Source organism: Dama dama, chromosome 5 (assembly GCF_033118175.1).
Source record: "Dama dama isolate Ldn47 chromosome 5, ASM3311817v1, whole genome shotgun sequence".
Taxonomy (NCBI): Eukaryota; Metazoa; Chordata; class Mammalia; order Artiodactyla; family Cervidae; genus Dama; species Dama dama.
Genome location: NC_083685.1, coordinates 89,874,430 through 89,892,395, shown reverse-complemented (window position 1 = coordinate 89,892,395; position 17,966 = coordinate 89,874,430). Strand labels below are relative to the sequence as shown.

The 17,966-nt window shown below is 38.5% G+C and overlaps 1 protein-coding gene across 2 annotated transcripts in view; it reads right to left on the bottom strand.

The window, feature by feature from the left end:
- Positions 1 to 16,930, bottom strand: part of NLK (nemo like kinase) — a 122,834-nt gene extending 105,904 nt beyond the window's left edge. For both annotated transcript variants that reach the window (XR_009692948.1, XM_061142886.1), the window contains exon 1: positions 15,833 to 16,930. Coding sequence is in view for 1 of the 2 variants with exons in the window: in XM_061142886.1 (XP_060998869.1) it covers positions 15,833 to 16,290 (458 nt within the window). In the remaining variant the exon portion in view is untranslated. The remainder of the gene's footprint in view (positions 1 to 15,832) is intronic.
- Positions 16,931 to 17,966: the final 1,036 nt, after the last annotated feature.

Genomic DNA, 17,966 nt, shown 5'->3' with positions numbered 1-17,966 from the left:
CCCCCCACCCACACCATACAGAAACTAACTGAAAAATGGGTCACAGACCTGACTATAAGAGCTAGAACTATAAAACTCTTAGAAGAAAACAGAAGTATAAATCTTCATGATCCTGGATTATGCAAAATCTTCTTAAATATGACACTGAAAGAGCAAAAGACAAGTAGAAAAACTGGACTTCATTAAAAAAAAAAAAGTCTATGCTTCAAAGGACACCATCAAGAAAGTTAAAAGACAAGAATAGGAGAATATATTTACAAATCATATATCTGATAAAGGACTGGTATCTAGAATACATAAAGAACTTAAGACCTTCAAATGTCCAGAATAGGCAAATCTAGAGAGACAGAGAGGTTAACAGTTGCCAGGGGAAGGGGTAATAGAAGCAATTTGCTAATAGGTATGAGGTTTCTTTCAGTGGTAATAAAAATGGTCTAAACTTTATTTACTGTAAATATGCTTTAAAAAAACAGTAAATTGTATAGTTTAAGTAGGCAAATTGCATAATGTGAATTATAACTCAAGAAAGCCATTTTAAAAAAAGCAAGTAATAATAAACACAAAACTCAGGATAGTGGTTTCCCCTTGGCAGGGGAAGTAAGGCAGAGTGATGGGGTGGATATGTTTTAAGGGCAGCCTCAACAGTGTTGATTTTATGTTCTATTTCTTAGGCTAGGTTGTGGGTTCATGTATACTTTTTAATTATTCTCTATAACTTCTATCATGTATCTTTTATATATATCAATATTATATTTGTTTGTCTGTTTAAAGAGCACAGGCCTGGGTGAGGCCTTTTCTACCATTTTGTTAGCTATGAAGCCTGAGACAAGTCAGTTAGACCTCTTTGAACTGTAGCTTCCTCCTCTAAAAAGAGGGATGCTATCACTGTACTTCATGTTTACAATAAAGAAATTCTTAGTGTTTCTTTTAAGAAGTCTGACTCTTTGTGATCCCATGGGCTGCAGCCTGCCAGGCTCCTCTGTCCATGGGACTTCCCAGGCAGTAATACTAGAGTAGGTTCCCTTCTCCAGGGGATCTTCCTGACCCAGGAATTGAACCCAGGTCTTCTCTACTGCAGGCAGATTCTTTACTGTCTGAGCCACCATTGAAGCCCTATTACTATAAAATCCAAAGTGAAAATCCACTTTACTGCCACCTCACTATAATAACCATTGTTGGTAGAAATCTTTTCAGACTTTGCTTGAATATACGAGTGCATCTTTTTTTTTAAAGGGGATGATCTTTGACATTGATTTTCATGTAATAAACTATGAGCATCTTTCAAAGTTAACCACTTCACCATTCATAGACATTTAGGTTGCTTTCAATCTGGGAGGTTTGTCTGGGGGTCTTTTTGTCTTTTCTTTCAGGCTTTTTTAATAATGTATTTTACCAAACACACATCTTAAATTTCTACACAGACAAACCTGATGTTCTTTTTCTTGCTTTGAAATCAAGACGATACATATTTTCCTTCTAAGATGATAAATAATTATATATTACTTTCTTCTTACTTTTTGGCTTTGTTTTTTTCCATTTAAATTTTTAATCCACTTGGATTTTTTGTTCATGATGAGTAGGGATGTAACTTCCTCACTCCCCACCACCAGCTAAACACCCCAACAAACACATGAAATAAATCAGTGGTTCATTGGAGCTGGCTCAGACTGGCTCCCGAGAGACAGTCACATTTTCTGCAATTCTGCAAAGCTGACTGTGAAAAATTATAAAAAATGAAATGATATAAACAAGGAAACAAATTATAATTAAAATAAAGGTAATAAATACTCAGAAATAATCATTCCTAATTATTTCAGAATAATTCAGAAATATTTCAGAGTGATTTACGCTCTCACAGTTAACATCTACTTCATCTGTATGGTGAAAACTGTTTACGATGGTGTGCTACTTGTTTGTTTTTCCAATTCAGCATTTACTGACTTCAGCTTGGTAGCCTGACACCGGCCATTAAAGGACCACAGGAACTGGCAAGCCCTACAAACTAGAGCTTTTTAATTTTTCAGAGACCCTGCTGCTAAGCATAAACCAGCACACCACAGAAACAAGCCATTCTTCCTCACTAACTTTGAAAAGATCTCCAGAACACACTAATCTGCAATTTATTCATCAATTTATAGAACAGAATAAGGAGCTTAGTATTTTTGGGGGGGGGCGGGGTGGTGCTAGCATCACAGAATGCTTTGGAATGTTTTGATGTATTAGGTGACACTTGAGACACAGTTTCTATTTTTCAACATAAGATGACAGTACTGCACTGAGAATGTTATTTTCCCTCAACAATTTAATAGCATTCTTACTCTAATGTAGATTATAAAAATAAAGGGCTATTTTGGTAAATAGTTGGTTATTGTACATTATTTTTAGATTAGGGCTCTTTACTCTTAAGAAAAAAAAATCTGAACATAAGAACACAAAAATCACTACTATAGTCTAAACATCACTGTTTTCTCATAAGAATTCATTTCATGAGGAAGTAGGGATCTACATAATGGCAAGAGCCAGCGATGCTACTCTTCTTTGACAGTCACCATCACGCACAAACTTAGCATTGGCAACTTTCAACAACAAACACGTAATAAGTACAAATGAGACATGGCCCCAGCCTTTCAAGCTCTCATCACTTTTAGTGGATTAGTGGGTACAGAATGTGTCGTTAAGTGATTATAAGCATTTGCTTTGATTAATACTGAGAGGGGAAGAGAGACAGAAACAGATTGATTTTCATTTGAAAGAAAATCAAAATTAAAAAAAAAAAAGTCTGCCCACCTACAGAGACAACCTGATGTGTGTTGATAACATCTTCAGTATCTACACCAGTTAAAACACCACAGTGTCCCTATTTTAATGTCTTTCCCGCTCAGGTACTTTAAGAAGTCAGTGGCTTATTTGCAGATACTACTACCAAGTACCATCAAGTAAACCAGTATCAGTTGCATGTATCTTCCTTACCTGTCTCAGGTCATTTACATTTAGACTCCAGCTACCTCATTCTAGGTGTTTATGTTATGAAACTATGCAATGTAAAAGTTGGGTGGATGCAATAAAACAACCCACTTTTGCACATAAACCAAAATACTTTCAAAGACTTGCTGTCCAGTTGGGGTTTCTGGTTAACAAAATATCTCATATTGCAGCCCAAGGAGCAAACACAGCAGCCGCCCTTTTCATATACACAGTGACGATTTCAACCATTTCTAATTGTTAATATTTTAAACTTTAAAATCTATCTCTTAGGGATTTGTGCTATATATAGAAATAATCATTACCCTTTGGGAAACAATGGCTCATTTACTGAAAATGAGTTTAACAAAGGAATTATTTGGTACTGAAAAATACAGAGCAGTGAATTGGGTGACACAAATCACAACATCATCAGCTCATGTGACTGTATTAGGGTAATTTCCTTAAAAAAATAAAAAACTACAGTAATGTAAAATTTAGCTTCAACAATCTAATATCCTCAATCATGCCCTCTGTCATAAAATTGTGAAACCAGATCTTAGGTTCTTAATTTGAAAATGTCCCTTAATTCTCAATTTGAGATAAATACCACAAAAAAGAAAAACTCTGCCGAATGGAATATTTCTATTCTGCCTGAAGCCTAGTTTTGACTGGTATGTTTCAGTTGCACATTTGATTCACACTGAATTTTGTTTTAAGTATTAAGAGAATAAATAGCATTCCAAAAAGTCACAAGCTTGAAAACTTCCAGTTCCTTCGCTAGTTAGAGATCTTACAAAACTTATTACATGGAACAGTGAGTTGATGCAGTGACCATAAATTTCTTAACACTGTAAGTCTAAATTTAATCGAAACCCAATCTCAGAAAGTTCTGTAAAAACAGCCTTGAAGTAGATAAAGCAAAAAGTCACAGAATGTTAATCTAGAAGAAAGGTTTATGGGAGTACCACTGTACAATTCTTTTAAGTTTTCTGAGGTTTAAAATTTTTCAAAAAATAAAAGGGGGAGAGGCATGATAGCCTTGAAGCAGATACAGAACATGATTACATACATGAAAAGAGTGAGCTATTTTCAAAAGCCCTGTAGCTCGTAACATTAAACTTTTACCAGAAACATTAGTCACTAGCACACAAAAACTGCCCAACAGAGTATTCTAAATATTGTTATTTTTTCTTTTAGAAGCATTGTTCCTGGTTTCATTTATAGGAATTTTGTTTTTTATTCTTTTTTTTTTTTTGCTTTTAAAAGAACACTTCCTCCACTTTCAATGGGCATTAACTTGGACAGGTATTACTGGTAAAACAGCAAAGGAGCAAAGGTTCTGGCTCAGCCTCCTACCAGTTGTATGACCTTGAACAAATCTCTTAGCTTCTCTGCGTCTCAATTTTCCCACATAAAATGAGGCAGTTACACTAGATGCATTCTAAAGTATCTCCCAACTCTGTAATTCCTTTCAGATAGAGCTCTAGGCTTGTGAGAAAGAAAAAACTAGCCCTCAAAGAGGAAAAAAATGGCCAAAATGTACCTTTGTAATGGTGGTGAAACAAATAGGATACCAAATTGTAAGCACACAATGTAATAATCATGATCCCAAACTTTAAAACTTTAACATTATTATAAATGCACACATTCCAGATTTTAAAAATTGAAAAAAAATTATACCAAAATACTATTAGTGGCTATCTCTGAGTTACAGGTTAAATATAGCTTTTCTGTATTCTCCAAGTTTCCTACAACAAACATATTATTACTTTGATAATAGAGTGAAAGGAGGGAGTTGATAAGCAAGGAAAAACCCTCCTCTTATGTGCTAAAGGAAATTTTACCTTTGGAAGGCATTCCAGAATTTGAAAGAATTTTCTGAGAACAGTTGGGTGTTAATCCGAAAAAAAATCTCTGGTATAGTCATTAACTTGATACCTGTCAAAATCATTCAAAAGCTGTTGGTTACCTGCCCTAGGTTAGTAAACTTAAGGAGGTACTGCATTTTTTCACGAGTACTGAAACTGGTAATAATAATGAAAGCTAACATATACGTAAGTGCCAAGCACAGTTCTAAGACTTTACATATACACTGATTCACTGAATCCTCACAAAAACCCTATGCAATAGATATACCATTATTTACTATTTCCATTTTACACACGACAACCAGAGGTTAAATAGTTTGCCCACAACTAATAATCCAGGCAGTCATCAGAGTACAGGCTTTTAACTATTTAACCATCCTGTCCTTTTGTACTTAAATGTTTTGCTCAGGTCATTCTTTAACTGCCTTTTGCTCTCAAAGTTCAACTAAACTAGTTTTCTTTAACCTGCAAAGAAATAATATTTAAGTACTGGGATAAAAAGACTGGCCAACCTTTTAACTTGGTAGGTGAAAATTATGATTCATTTTTAAGTCATTACTTCAAAGGTACAGGAAGTATAATTTAATCTCAACACATATCACAAGGTAAACAACACGGTTAACATCTGAGGGATTAAATATGTAGCATTAATTACTAAGTTAAAATTGGAATATCTTAATAAAAGAAGACACAAATGATTGACGTTAATTTGTCCTCATGAATCGCCTGTGAAAAGAGCCCCTAAAACCAAATGTTGGACCTTTCTGAAATTTCAATCTTACTGAAATGCCATTTGAAACCATGTTGTAATTAACATGGTTTGGTTTTTAAAAGAATGCATCAATATTTATTTTGAACACTGGCCTTAGTACACACCCAGTTATCTTCACAATAACCTCAAATACTATTAACATGCAGAACCTGGGACAAGGAACACAAAGGAAGCTACCAATTAAATACAGCTGAAGTTTCTCACCTAATTTTTGGGCAATTCAAATCCAAACCAAGTATCCTTTTTTTGGCCAGTACCAATACCTGTCAATTTTTATGGTTTCTGGGTTACTTTTAATAAAAGCTCAAATTTCCTCACATCTGTGTTACTAAATGTCTAGCTCTAAGTAAATACAGAAATTAATAGTTTCCTATTTTAAAAAATTAAAAAGAGAAGGAAGTGGAGAAGTGAGAAAAAAACTTTGCACTGGGTTGCCTGTTAGCTTAGATGTGCAATGAGACAATCACCTGATAATTGTACCCTTTGGGTACTTCTGTACTGGTAAGATAATAAAGTGAAATAAAGTCACCTTTATTTCAATTTACTTATACAATTTGCAAATCTGTAGCTCTCTGCCATGGTAGATTAAGAAAATTAGCATGTAAGAAAAATCACCTGCTTATGTAAATTGGAGGATGGTTTTCATCTATGCAGACAGAAAAAAAAATAGCTGCAATCTGGGTCAAATGACTAATTTTATCTATTTGTTCAAAGGTTTCCCTTCACCTTTTCTCTGTAGCTCAGGGCAAGAATTTTAGGTCAAGGAATGGATAAACAAAAAAGTATCTGTGTTGTCCATTCTCCTGTAAGAAGTTTGCTGTCTGACACTACTGAGCTCTATATTACTTAAACTGAAAACAAGACTGAGAACTTTATCTAGATAACAAAACCACAACACTGAGAGAGGAAAGAAAAGAAATCAATGGACGATATCTGATCTAACTGGCAAAGAAAGCAAACATGACAAGGATCAGGTACCAATTTTACCTTCTGCTACTTTAAGCAAACAGGGCTTCAGAAAAGGAAATTACTCCAAATAATTCAGGGCAGGCAGGACAACTTCTCTACAAAGAACATTACTCCACTTTGCTCTAAAAACACACCAGGTCAAGTTCTTCTGAGTCTGACGTAAGTTAGATGAATGATTTCTTGCTCATTTAATGACTATTTTCCCAGCATTCATTGCTGGAATTTATCCGTCCCACTTGTAACTAACTCCATCTCCAGTCCAGGAGTGGGCCTGACTGCTTCAAAGTAACATTATCGACACTGACAGTGAAGGGTTCAGAGCTGAGTATACAATTCAATAAAGGCTAAAGACATTCTAGAACTGGGCTGGTCAATAAGGCAGTCAATAGTCACTGGGCTACTGAACACTTGAAATTTGGTCAGTCCAAACTGAGAAGTGCTAACATAAACACTGGGTCTAGTATATTTTATATGGGAAAAAAAAATGTAAACTATCTAATGATTTTTATAGTAGTAACATGTTGAAATGATAATATTTTGGATATATTGAGTTAAATAAAATAGATTACTAAAATTAATTTCATTTGCTTGACATTTTTAATGTAGAAAATTTGACACTGTGTTACGTGGCTTGCATCATATAGTTGGCCCTTGAACAATGTGAAGGTTAAGTGTGCTGATCCCTGCCCAGTGCAGTCAAAAATCTAGGTATTAACTTCTGATTCCCCCTAGACTTAACTTCTAGTAGCCTATGGCTGATTATCAGTAAGGCTTCCTGATACTGAACAATCAATTAACACTTTTTGTATGTTATACATACAATATACTGAATTCTTACAACAAAGCAAACTAAAGAAAATGTTAAGAAAATCATAAGAGAAAATATATTTGTGGTGCCATTTACAAGATTAATCCATCTGTCAGCACCTTCATCAATATTGTCTTATATGATACAAAACACTGCAGGTATTATACGTATCACTAACACTAGACATCCAAAACGCAAAGATAATGTGAAAAAGAAAAGTTTATACCTTATTTATAGGTATAACTATTCACGCATTGATAACAAAGAAGCAGTAATATGGGAGCTTTATGCCAGACTAGTCTAATCAATATGAGTATTGGAAACACACATTTTAAAAAGACACTTACCTGTGATGCTAGGCTGATACTGTTTCTCCATCTATGAGTGAAAGGAGGTGGGGCATACTGTATGGTAATTAATTCTTTGAAAGCAAAGTTAAAACAATAAGAAAACTAATACACTATTAATTCTATATTAATATCATTCACCTTACACCTGTATAAGGAAAGACTAGTATCTATACCTATCTTACGCCTTCATGACATACCTTTTACTTAATTCTTTTGGTATTTCTAGACTACAAGCTTCATCTGTGAAGTTTTTCAAACTGTCACAAATCTCAAGTTTCCGATATATTTATTTTTTAAAATCTGCATATTAAGTAGACCTACATAGTTCAAACCCATATTGTTCAAGGGTCAATTGTGTATCGAGGCAACACAGGATTTTATAAATGAGGAAACCAAGACTCAGAAAAGTCAAATAACTTAACCAAGGTTAGCAAGGCAGGGACCAGAACCTTGTCTGCTAACAAGTTTAGTTAGCACTTTACTACCTTGTCATTAAAAAGAAATAATCTTGCCAAGGAAATGATACCTTGAATATGATAAGCATCAAATTCTCTGGTTTAATAAACTAAAAATAACAACTTGGGACTTGGGAGAATTTTATTAACAATAAAAGTGCTGCTAATACTGGAGACATTCTTTAGAATCAAACATACATATATGTCAGAGGTGGGGGAAAAAAATCATACACATTCTCTCCAGTGATCTACTTGCGAAATTTAATAGCCTTTTTCCATCCTCATTTTCTTTGACTTTATTTAAATCAAAGATTACTCCCATCTTCCTAACAATCTTCTCCCATGTGCAGGTTGTCAATCACTATGAACATATTTTCCTATCTGACTACCCTGAGTTCCATCTCCAATGGAACTCTTCTTCCACCTACAGCTGAGAACATTCCCTAAGGCCCAGACCTCAGCTATCTCTACTTCCACTTACATAGCCTAAAAAAAAAAAATTCAATCTGAATGGTCACTCTGTTAACTTCCAGTGGTTGCCATTCCTAATGTTCCAAACTTTTTCATTATTTCCTGCCGCCAGGAGCGTTTTCAGACACTTTCCCCTCCAACTGCTCTCCCCTCAATGAAATTTTAATACCACAGATATGCTGCATATCTGTTTATGTACTGTATGTTAAAAAGGGGCTTTAAATGAAAAAAAAAAGTTTTCTTTTCCCCCTCTCCCATGTACCAATGGTATCTTATCTCTTCAGCAGGATACTCCAACCTCTTCAGGACTGAGCTCAAGCTTGCATCTCCACCCTCATCTCCTGTCACCTGCACTGCAATTGATATTCAGCAGCTCCAGCCCTGTAAGTCTCCCTTATAAGGGCCCATCCACCAATAATTCCCTTCCCCGTTAGTTGACTCTTTTTTTTTTTAACTTTTATTCTTAAAACTCTGTTGAGGTATTTATCTCTTCGAGGAAGCATTCGTACCTTCCACAGAAATCCCTCCTCTGTATTCCCAGGGAGTATCTCTATTGCTGCACTTATGGCAGTGAATTGTAACTAACCATTTACAAATCTCTCTCCCCCACTAGATCATAATCGCCTTTAAATCTTTATCATCCAGCACAGTGCCTGGCAAACAGTCAACACACTGTCAATGAGTATTGTAAGAACAAGTGAAAATAATCTGTCCTTACATTTTTATTTGATGGTTTCAAATTTGGTTTCAATTCTCCATCAAGACTCTCTTGAGAGCAAGAATGTATCAGTTCATACTGTTTCTTTAACTGTAAACTCCTTCAGGGCAATATCATGACTTAAACATCTTTATATCCCAAGCACAGCAGAAACTTGAAAGAAGTTTGTGAAATTATTTATATAACTAAATATCCTCATTAAAGCCTACAACAGTGCTGCTCTGTAGCAGGTTGACAAGACCAGTGATCTCCAGCCATGTCAAAACCTTCTGTATGATTCAATTAGCTAAACTTATTCAAAACACAGATGTGAAACTGGGTTTAGGTAAAGATCACCGATCATGATCAAAGGCAGACATCCCCGTACAGAGTCCCTCTACTCACACCACTACAATTAACTATTAAATCCAAACTCCCTACAGTTTCCTGGGAGTTCATCTTTTCATAATGCCAAAGTGCCAGATTTTTTTCTAAAAAAGTTCTGAGCTAGGTACCTCAGAATTACCAGCTAGGTCTATGATAGTTTGTCACATGCTTATTGACAGTATTACAACTGTTGCCTCAGGCACCCTGTGTGTTACCCCCAAGCAACAAAAGGATCAAACTGACAAGCTATTTTAGTTAGAAAATCATTATTGATCTGCATTAGATGACCCAATCAACAAATAATTCACCTGAGTATTTCAGAAGCACAGCGAATCACAAGTAAAACCCAAATGTAATGTAAAGAACTTCTACTCAATGACTTTTTCCTGCTTGGTTGGATGACAAATGGAAAAGTTTCTTTGGCCTTGACAATTTGCATCAAAGAAATCAAATCAGCATATTATATAAACAGTTGATGCTTGAAATGCTAGGACAGCAACAAATCTAATAAAAACCACCAAGAATAGACACTCAATTCTACATATAGAAGTCAGTGAAATCCTAATGCTCCAAGTTGTGAAGATAATAAAATATTCTAGTATTTCATTAGAAGACAGCCTTATGTATAAGGAACACCACCACTACAGTTGCCTATGCTTTGAGGGTTAAATTCCAGAATTCAAATATTCAGTTAATGAATTTTGCAAATATTCTCCTAGGATAGCATAAAAAAGAGAACTATATATATCACTATTTCTTCCTCAGGACATGCACCAGTGGTAACAACTGATAGCTAAAAGAAGTTGCAAGTAGTTCTGAGGGAGACTGTTGTTTTAGCTTGTTTGAAAAGGCAATTCCTTCTGAAAAGTATTTTTTTTTTTAGGAAAAAAATTTTTTTCTTCTAAGCTAACAGTCAATAGAACATAAAATTTCCCCCTAAGAATAAGACAAATTTCTTTTGTTGTGTTTAGGTTTTGTTTCATTTTCAGTTTTTGAATAAAATTTGCATAATCTTGTCCAGGAGCCCAACTACAACATGACTTCCAATGTTATAGGTTATGGACTTTCAGTGACCAAGAAACCAGTTCAGACTGTGTTCCTTTTATTCTCTCTCTGCCTCCTCGACTTTATGACCATGAACCTGCAGTTTCTAAAAGTAAGTTCGTTTGTAGTTAAAACTAACAATATAGATTTCCACATTTCTAGTTTCTCACGGATGCTTTGTTATGTCTAGAAGAGCAACCGTTTCCTTTTTATGGTGCAGGCTCTGGTTCTTCAAAGCTCTTTTCACAAAGCAGACCCCCCCCCCCCCCCCCAAAGAATCCAGCTGTGGCTGTTAATCTTGGCTGATAGAGCAACTTCTCAATGCTACAGATTCCTAACCTGGAAAAGGCAGCTAATAACAAAATACACTTTAGTCTACTACTCTTTCTGATGCAACTAACGCCAGCATTTTCCCAAAATTATCCCCAAAAGCATCCCTCAATTTTCCAAATTTTAGTTTGCTACTTGGGGAGTAAGAGGACTAGAGAAAACATCAGAAAATACATGATGCCTCTAATTTTCACAAGATGAGGAAGCTAGACAATCTCTGCCATGCATAAGGATTTATACTGAATAATTTTTCATTAAACCACATAAATTTTTCATTTCCACCCCTCTCACTGGGATCGTCTTTAACAATTTACACCTGTTCATCCATACACAAGTAAAATGAATTTCCACTAAAAGTGAACTTTGACAACAAGGATGTCCTTCATTTGTTACATTCTGAGAAAAAAAAAATTAATTTCCTTCCAGGTATGGAAATCTATAATACTGCCTAAACAAGTACAGATGACCTGGCTAGAACATCTACCAAGTCCATGTAAACATATATATTATGCCTTTAAAAAATGCATTTGCTTTTAATTAATTGAGAGAACAGAATACTTTACCCTAACTCTAAATTCAACCCCTTGGCATATAGCAGAACTAAGGGGACACTCTATGGTATTTAAAGTCATGCCTTTGGAAACAGCGGGCTTCTCTGGTGGCTCAAACGGTAAAGAACCTGCCTGCAGTGCAGGAGACCTGGGTTCGATCCCTGGGTCTGGAAGACTCCCCTGGAAGAAGGGAATGGCTACCCACTCCAGTATTCTTGCCTGGAGAATTCCACAGTCTGCATGTTGATTTTACCTGATGAAGCTGACCATATGTGAAGCCATATCTATGCACATTTACACAAGTTTGATTTTCCTACCAATAATAACCACAATTAAAAATAGCTAACATTTATTGAGTGCTTACTGTGTGCTAGACAGTGTACTCAATGGTTTACAAGGATTACCTTCATTTAATCCTCAAACCAATGGAATGAAATGAATGCTATTATTATCCTTACTTTATAGATGAGAAACAGAGAGGTTAAACAATATATCAAGATCACACAGCTAGTAAGTAACTAAGTGTCACTACAGAGTTTCAAACTTCATATAAAAGTAACCTGCTGAAAGTATTAGAGTAATACAATTCAAAGTTCTCCAACTTAACTTGGAGAACAAAGACAACAAACTGAATGTAATCCCAGACAAGTAAAAAATGCTGATTTCATAAGGTAGAAGCCTTTCTCAGACTATCATCAAGGTGGCAATATGTACCATTAATTCAATCGATATTTTTGGCTGCCAAAGTCAAAACTGCTTGGGTTCTGCAGTTCTCAAGTGTTTCTCATGTGTTCAATTTCCTCCAATTCTCAAAAGTATACACTTCAAGAGCCCCTGAAGGCTTTATGTTGTAACACTTTTTGTCCCAAAGTTGTTACATCTTTAAGAACAACCTAACTTACTTTCCATCTGGCAAATGTTAACTACAGACAAAAAGGTATTGACATTATTCTCACAGAACAAGTGAGGTTTCTGTCTGTGAGTTGTTTCATGCTTTGGTTTTGCATTGTGAAAATATCCACAAGGGCATTTGGAAGCCTTTTTATCTGATAAAGAAGGTCAAATTATATACGATGCTTTGATAACCCATGAACAATATTCTATCACTGGCAATGAATGTATCTCAGGCTACCCCATGATCATATTACTAGGTAAACTGGAATCCTTACTTTGAGATAAAGCACAGCAGACAGTTGTTAATGAAACCTTAATTGAACTGTCAAAGCACCACATTTACCAGCAAGCTAATAGGTAATTCACTACTTTTACACAACTGTCCAATACTGATAAGTTATTCCAATAGTTAAATTCAGCAGAAAGATAAATCAAGCCTGGTAGACTAAATTGTTCAGTGAGAAATCAGAATGGTAAAATGCTGCATCACCTCTACAAATATCTCTCCTTGTCTACTTGGAGGAACAATATCCCTCAAAATTATATGCAACACTTAGCTATCAGTTTAGTACCACTGGGTACACGTCCAGAAAAAGAAACGAGAGCGCATACAGTTTCCTCTCATATGCCATGACAGAAGGAAAATACTTGCAAAAAGGATTAAACATATTTGAGTCTAAGTGAATCTTATAATGCCCAAGTAGTTATATGGTGCTTTGAATTAAATGATGTGTCATTAGGAGAATATTTTTATGTTCTATTTTAACCACTTTAGAAAATAGTTGTTTCAGAGTCATTAAGTGCCTTCTAAATTAAAAAGAAAAATCTTCACACAGTTAAAAAGTAAAAAAAGCTCACTAAAATCTTTAGCTTGGGTTTGAAAATACTAGTGCAATTCACTCTGGTCTGTCATTCAAATTCCTAGTTTTAACAATCTTACTTGGGTCATACAGCAATTAAATTTCAAATATAATATGCAATTCAGACAGCAAGTTATAACTATGTAAATACAAAAATAGAAAAGTATTTGCATACTAAAACACACACCTGGAACTCTTTTCCTTTTTTTTTTCATACCGAATTGTATTTCACCTGTAACAGCTGATAAAAACATTCAATGCAGCTAAGCAGAAAAACTTGGTAGAAGGACCTGACCAGGAGATCAAGTAACCAAGCAGCAAAGATGCCACAGCACCGTGCTGGGGAGGAAAAAAGGTACTCTAGCAGGCCCAGTCACTACCCTCATTGGGCTTACAAATGTGATCAGTCAGACAGGGCAGGTACAAAACCACTGGTGCACGGTGGAAGATGGTCACAAATAGAGGTGCTTCAAGTACATGGAATGAACTCCATGGGTGGTAGAAGGGGTCAATCAAGGAAAGACTCTAGAATGGACTAAAATCAAACATTTGGATTTTCATGTGCTGGTAATTTTGAACACCCACTACCAAAATGTTTGCTGGTGGGATATGTTTCAGCACTCCAGTTCCTTATCTTCCTTCCCTTGAAAAAATAAAAAGAAAAAAGAAATTCCCTTAGCACCAACTTTAAGTTAACACTTCTACAAACCCCATCACCAGTTGATAGAAATGAAGAGCAAATAACACCTTTAGAACATAGTCAAGAATCCTGCAGCCCATTTCCCTGTCAGCACATCTCCAGTTCTTAGCATTGTATGCAAAGCACTAAAATGAAAGAGAGCATCCGGTCTAAGAAAATCCAAACAAATTCTCAGTAAATCAATGACAAAATTACAATCATTTTCCTCCCCTCAGCTTTGAAATCCTCTAGGGTCAGACAAGGAACAGAAGTTCACCGTGTAGTCCCTGAGGATAGGATATGGAAGGGAAGACAGGAAGGCAAGAACAGGCAGGTCCCTGAGCAGAGACTGAAGAGGCACCATTACCGGCTACACTCTTTCCCACCAGGAATCCCACACACCTTGGAGAACAGAGCACTGCAGCAGCAACCTCCTTGGAGAGCTCGCTGGGAAAACACTGGACTTTACCAGGTTAAAAAAAGATGGGTTGGATCACTTAGTAGCCTAGTTTATAAAATCTGAAATGTAAATAAAGATGGCCAGATGTAATGCAAAAATGAAATTCATATCAATTACAGCTTGAAAAGCAATGATGAAAGGAGACGCTTACCCGGCTAGTTCCAAAGAGTTCATTTTCCCCAGGTGATGGGGGCTTTTCTAGACATTAACAAGAATCTTTTCCTTTTTAAAATCAGGGTATAGTTGAAGGAATCTATTTTTGAAGCACTGAACACATCAATTCATCTGTTCACACCAGGATACTTATTCCTTGGGAAGAAAAACTCAGTTCACTCTAGTTTTGATAGAAACAGGACCCTACAATGATAAATACATTTTACTATAAACTACTAATCTTCCTAAAAAAAATTGACAAAATGTTGCATTTAAGAAGCCCTCAGACTTTAAAAAATATATACTAGCACTAGCAAAAATAGAGCAGTTTCATGTTTTAAAAGTACACTCCCTACTACAGCAACCAACCAAGGGTAAGAGCAACTTACAAGCCACTAAATGACACTAAAACATTACACTGAATGTGGGCCACTGCATAGTTACAGTCTACTGACCTCAATTGTGGTACTCATGTGTGATGCTATATTTAATGCATTCTTATCAAAAGGCTAAAGCTACATACTTCCCAACTGTAGCTTTATGGTTTAAAATAAACCACTCACTCATGCAACGACTTAACTGGTTCAAGTATGAACCCTATTTTCCTTGTGGGGATCTTGATCACAAATTAAGGAATGAAAAGAGAAAAAGAGCAAAATAGTTGTGGAAAGTATACCCCGATGACCAGACCATGGTAAGGAATCCAGTTTGGGTCAGTTGTGACATCTGCTCCAATTGGGCAACTGATTCAAACTCAATCAAACATAAGGGATGGTCAAGGTCTGTGGAGGAATAAGCGTCCCATGTATTCACCTATTTACTGATTCTCCATTCAGTGGCTTCCTTAGGTTCTACGCAGTAAGTATGGTAGACAACAAACTTTTGTGAGTTCCTCAACAGAGGGTGCTCCACTACAACTGGCCAGGGCTTCAAAGCTTAAGCCTGGACAGCCAATGCCATCAGGCCCCTTTTACCAGGTACTGAAGGGTGACTTCCTATAGTTTGAGTTGAGCAGCTTGTTCCACTTGGGTTGACATGGAGAAAAACCATGAGAAAAGGCCTTGCCCAGCAATCTTGAGAAGAAACCAGGAGAAGTGGTGATTCTTCCTTGGATACTCACCAGACGACACCAAAGGCTCCATATCCAATAGGTCTATCCGGCTCAATATCCAGCTGCTGTTGTGGATGATGCGAGTGTTGATGATGGTGCGCCTTAACTGTGGCAGCTGCGGCAGCCTGTACCTGAGCTGGGGCTGCTGCAGCTGGTCCCGGAGCCTGACCCGGTGCCGGTGATGGGAAGTAAGGCTGCTGTTGCCCAGGGTTTAACATGGCTGCAGCTGCGGCCGCGGCGGCGGCTGCCGCAGCTGCCGAGGAGGTATGCTGCTGCACGGGGTGGACCGCAGCAGCCGACCCGGGATGAAGATGGTGCTGAGGGTGGTGGTGGTGGTGAAGGTGAGGAGGAGGGAGGTGTGGAAGGTGGTGGTGATGGTGGTGGTGGTGCCCTGCTGCTGCCGCAGATGTACCGCCATTGTAAGCCGCCATCATTTTTGCGTTGGCTCTTGCGCCACAAAGAGACATTCAAAAAAAAAAAAAAAAATGCCCTTTGATTGGAAAGCAAACTGGGTCAAGCTGTCATTTGGCCATTTAAAAATGAAGGAAAAAACCACTCACTCCACCTCCAAAAAACATGGAGCGGAACTGGCTTTATGTCTTCATCAGTCAATCCAGACAAGTTAGAGGATCTTGGTGTTTAAGTTGGGGGTGAGCGTGTGTGGAAGGGTGTGGGTTGCCCCCTCCCAAAAAAAAAAAAAAAAGAAAAGAAAAAGAAAAAAGGGACCCCTTCCCCCCAGGTTTCCTGCCACAAGTGGATACTAAAACTCCATCCTTAATTCGGGGGAGGCTCCAACTTTGAATGTGGGAATGAAGGCCAAACCTCCCGACCCCCTGAACTCCACACGCGAAAAGGATCAGGTAACACACCACCCTTGGAATCTTGTAAGAGGCTTGACTCATCTACCCCTTCCATTCCCACATCCTTTTCTAAACACCTACCACCTCCTCAAAAATGCAACTGAAAAAAATTCCACCACCCCAAAGTGAAAAGATGGGGGGAAATGTTCAGGGAAACCAGCTTCCCCCCCCCTCGAACTCTCAGGCCTTCCTACATCTCCCCCTACTCCTCGTCAGGTTGACCTGATTGGAGGGGGGTGGGGGGGGGGGTGGGGGGACTAAACTTTCCCGAACAGAAAAGAGCCAGGGAAGGAGGCAGGAGGGACAGAGTGAGCAGAGGAGGCGACAGGGCAGGACAGAGAGGAGAAAGAGAACCGGGGCAAAGTGAAGGTAAGGAGGTGCGGGGAGGAATGAAAGAGGTGGGCAGCACTCGGACGCCGAGACAGAGGGAACCGCCCCGGGAGGAGGTTAGGGTCCCGGGGCCAAAGAATGGGAGCCCCGGGAGGCGGGCGGGGTGCAGTCGGAAGCGGACTGACTCCAGCCCCCGCCGCCGGCTGCTTCTGCTGAGGAGGGTTGGGGGGGAGAGCGGGTGGGTCCCCCCGCGCGACGGCCCCCGCAGGGCTCAAGGCTTCTCCGTCTCCCCCCCTCCCCCCCACCCGGCTTCCGTCCCCGCGGCCGCTTTCTCCTCAGCCGCTGTGGCCGCTTTCTCCTCAGCCGCCGCCTCCTCAGCCGCCGGTGCCGCCGCGGCCGGACTCACCTCCCCTAGCAAAGCCGGATAGAGCGGAGCCAGCGGCGGACACGCGCAACCAGCCGCCGAGGCCCCGCCCCCGCCTCACACTGACCGGCTGCCCTAGCCAATCCACGCCCACCTGTCCGCGTCCGCCTCCAATCCTGGGCCGGCAGCTTCAGACAGGCGCACTGTTCGGCCAGTGGCGACAAGGTGTGGGTCTCCTGGGGAAATCCCGCCCCCGACCCAGGATGGGCAGGTAGAAAAACCAATCAAAAGGCAGAGTTGGGCCTGACCGACAAGGCCAAAAGCGAATTAAACACCAAAGATCTCCGTGACATTTTATTTCGCCTCTCTCCTCTTTTCTTTTTCTTCTTTTATTTTTTTGGCAGGAGCAGGAAGCTGCGTGCTAATCCCGCCTGCAAAAGCTGGAAGAGAGGGGTGGAACGAAAGAACCAATCGTGAGCCGGGGAGCAAGAACAGAGCAACCAATCATTGGCTTGAAGAGGAAGTGGGCTGAGACTGGAACCAGATAGACATTTGATTTGACAAATGAAAAAGGAAATTGATTTCGGTC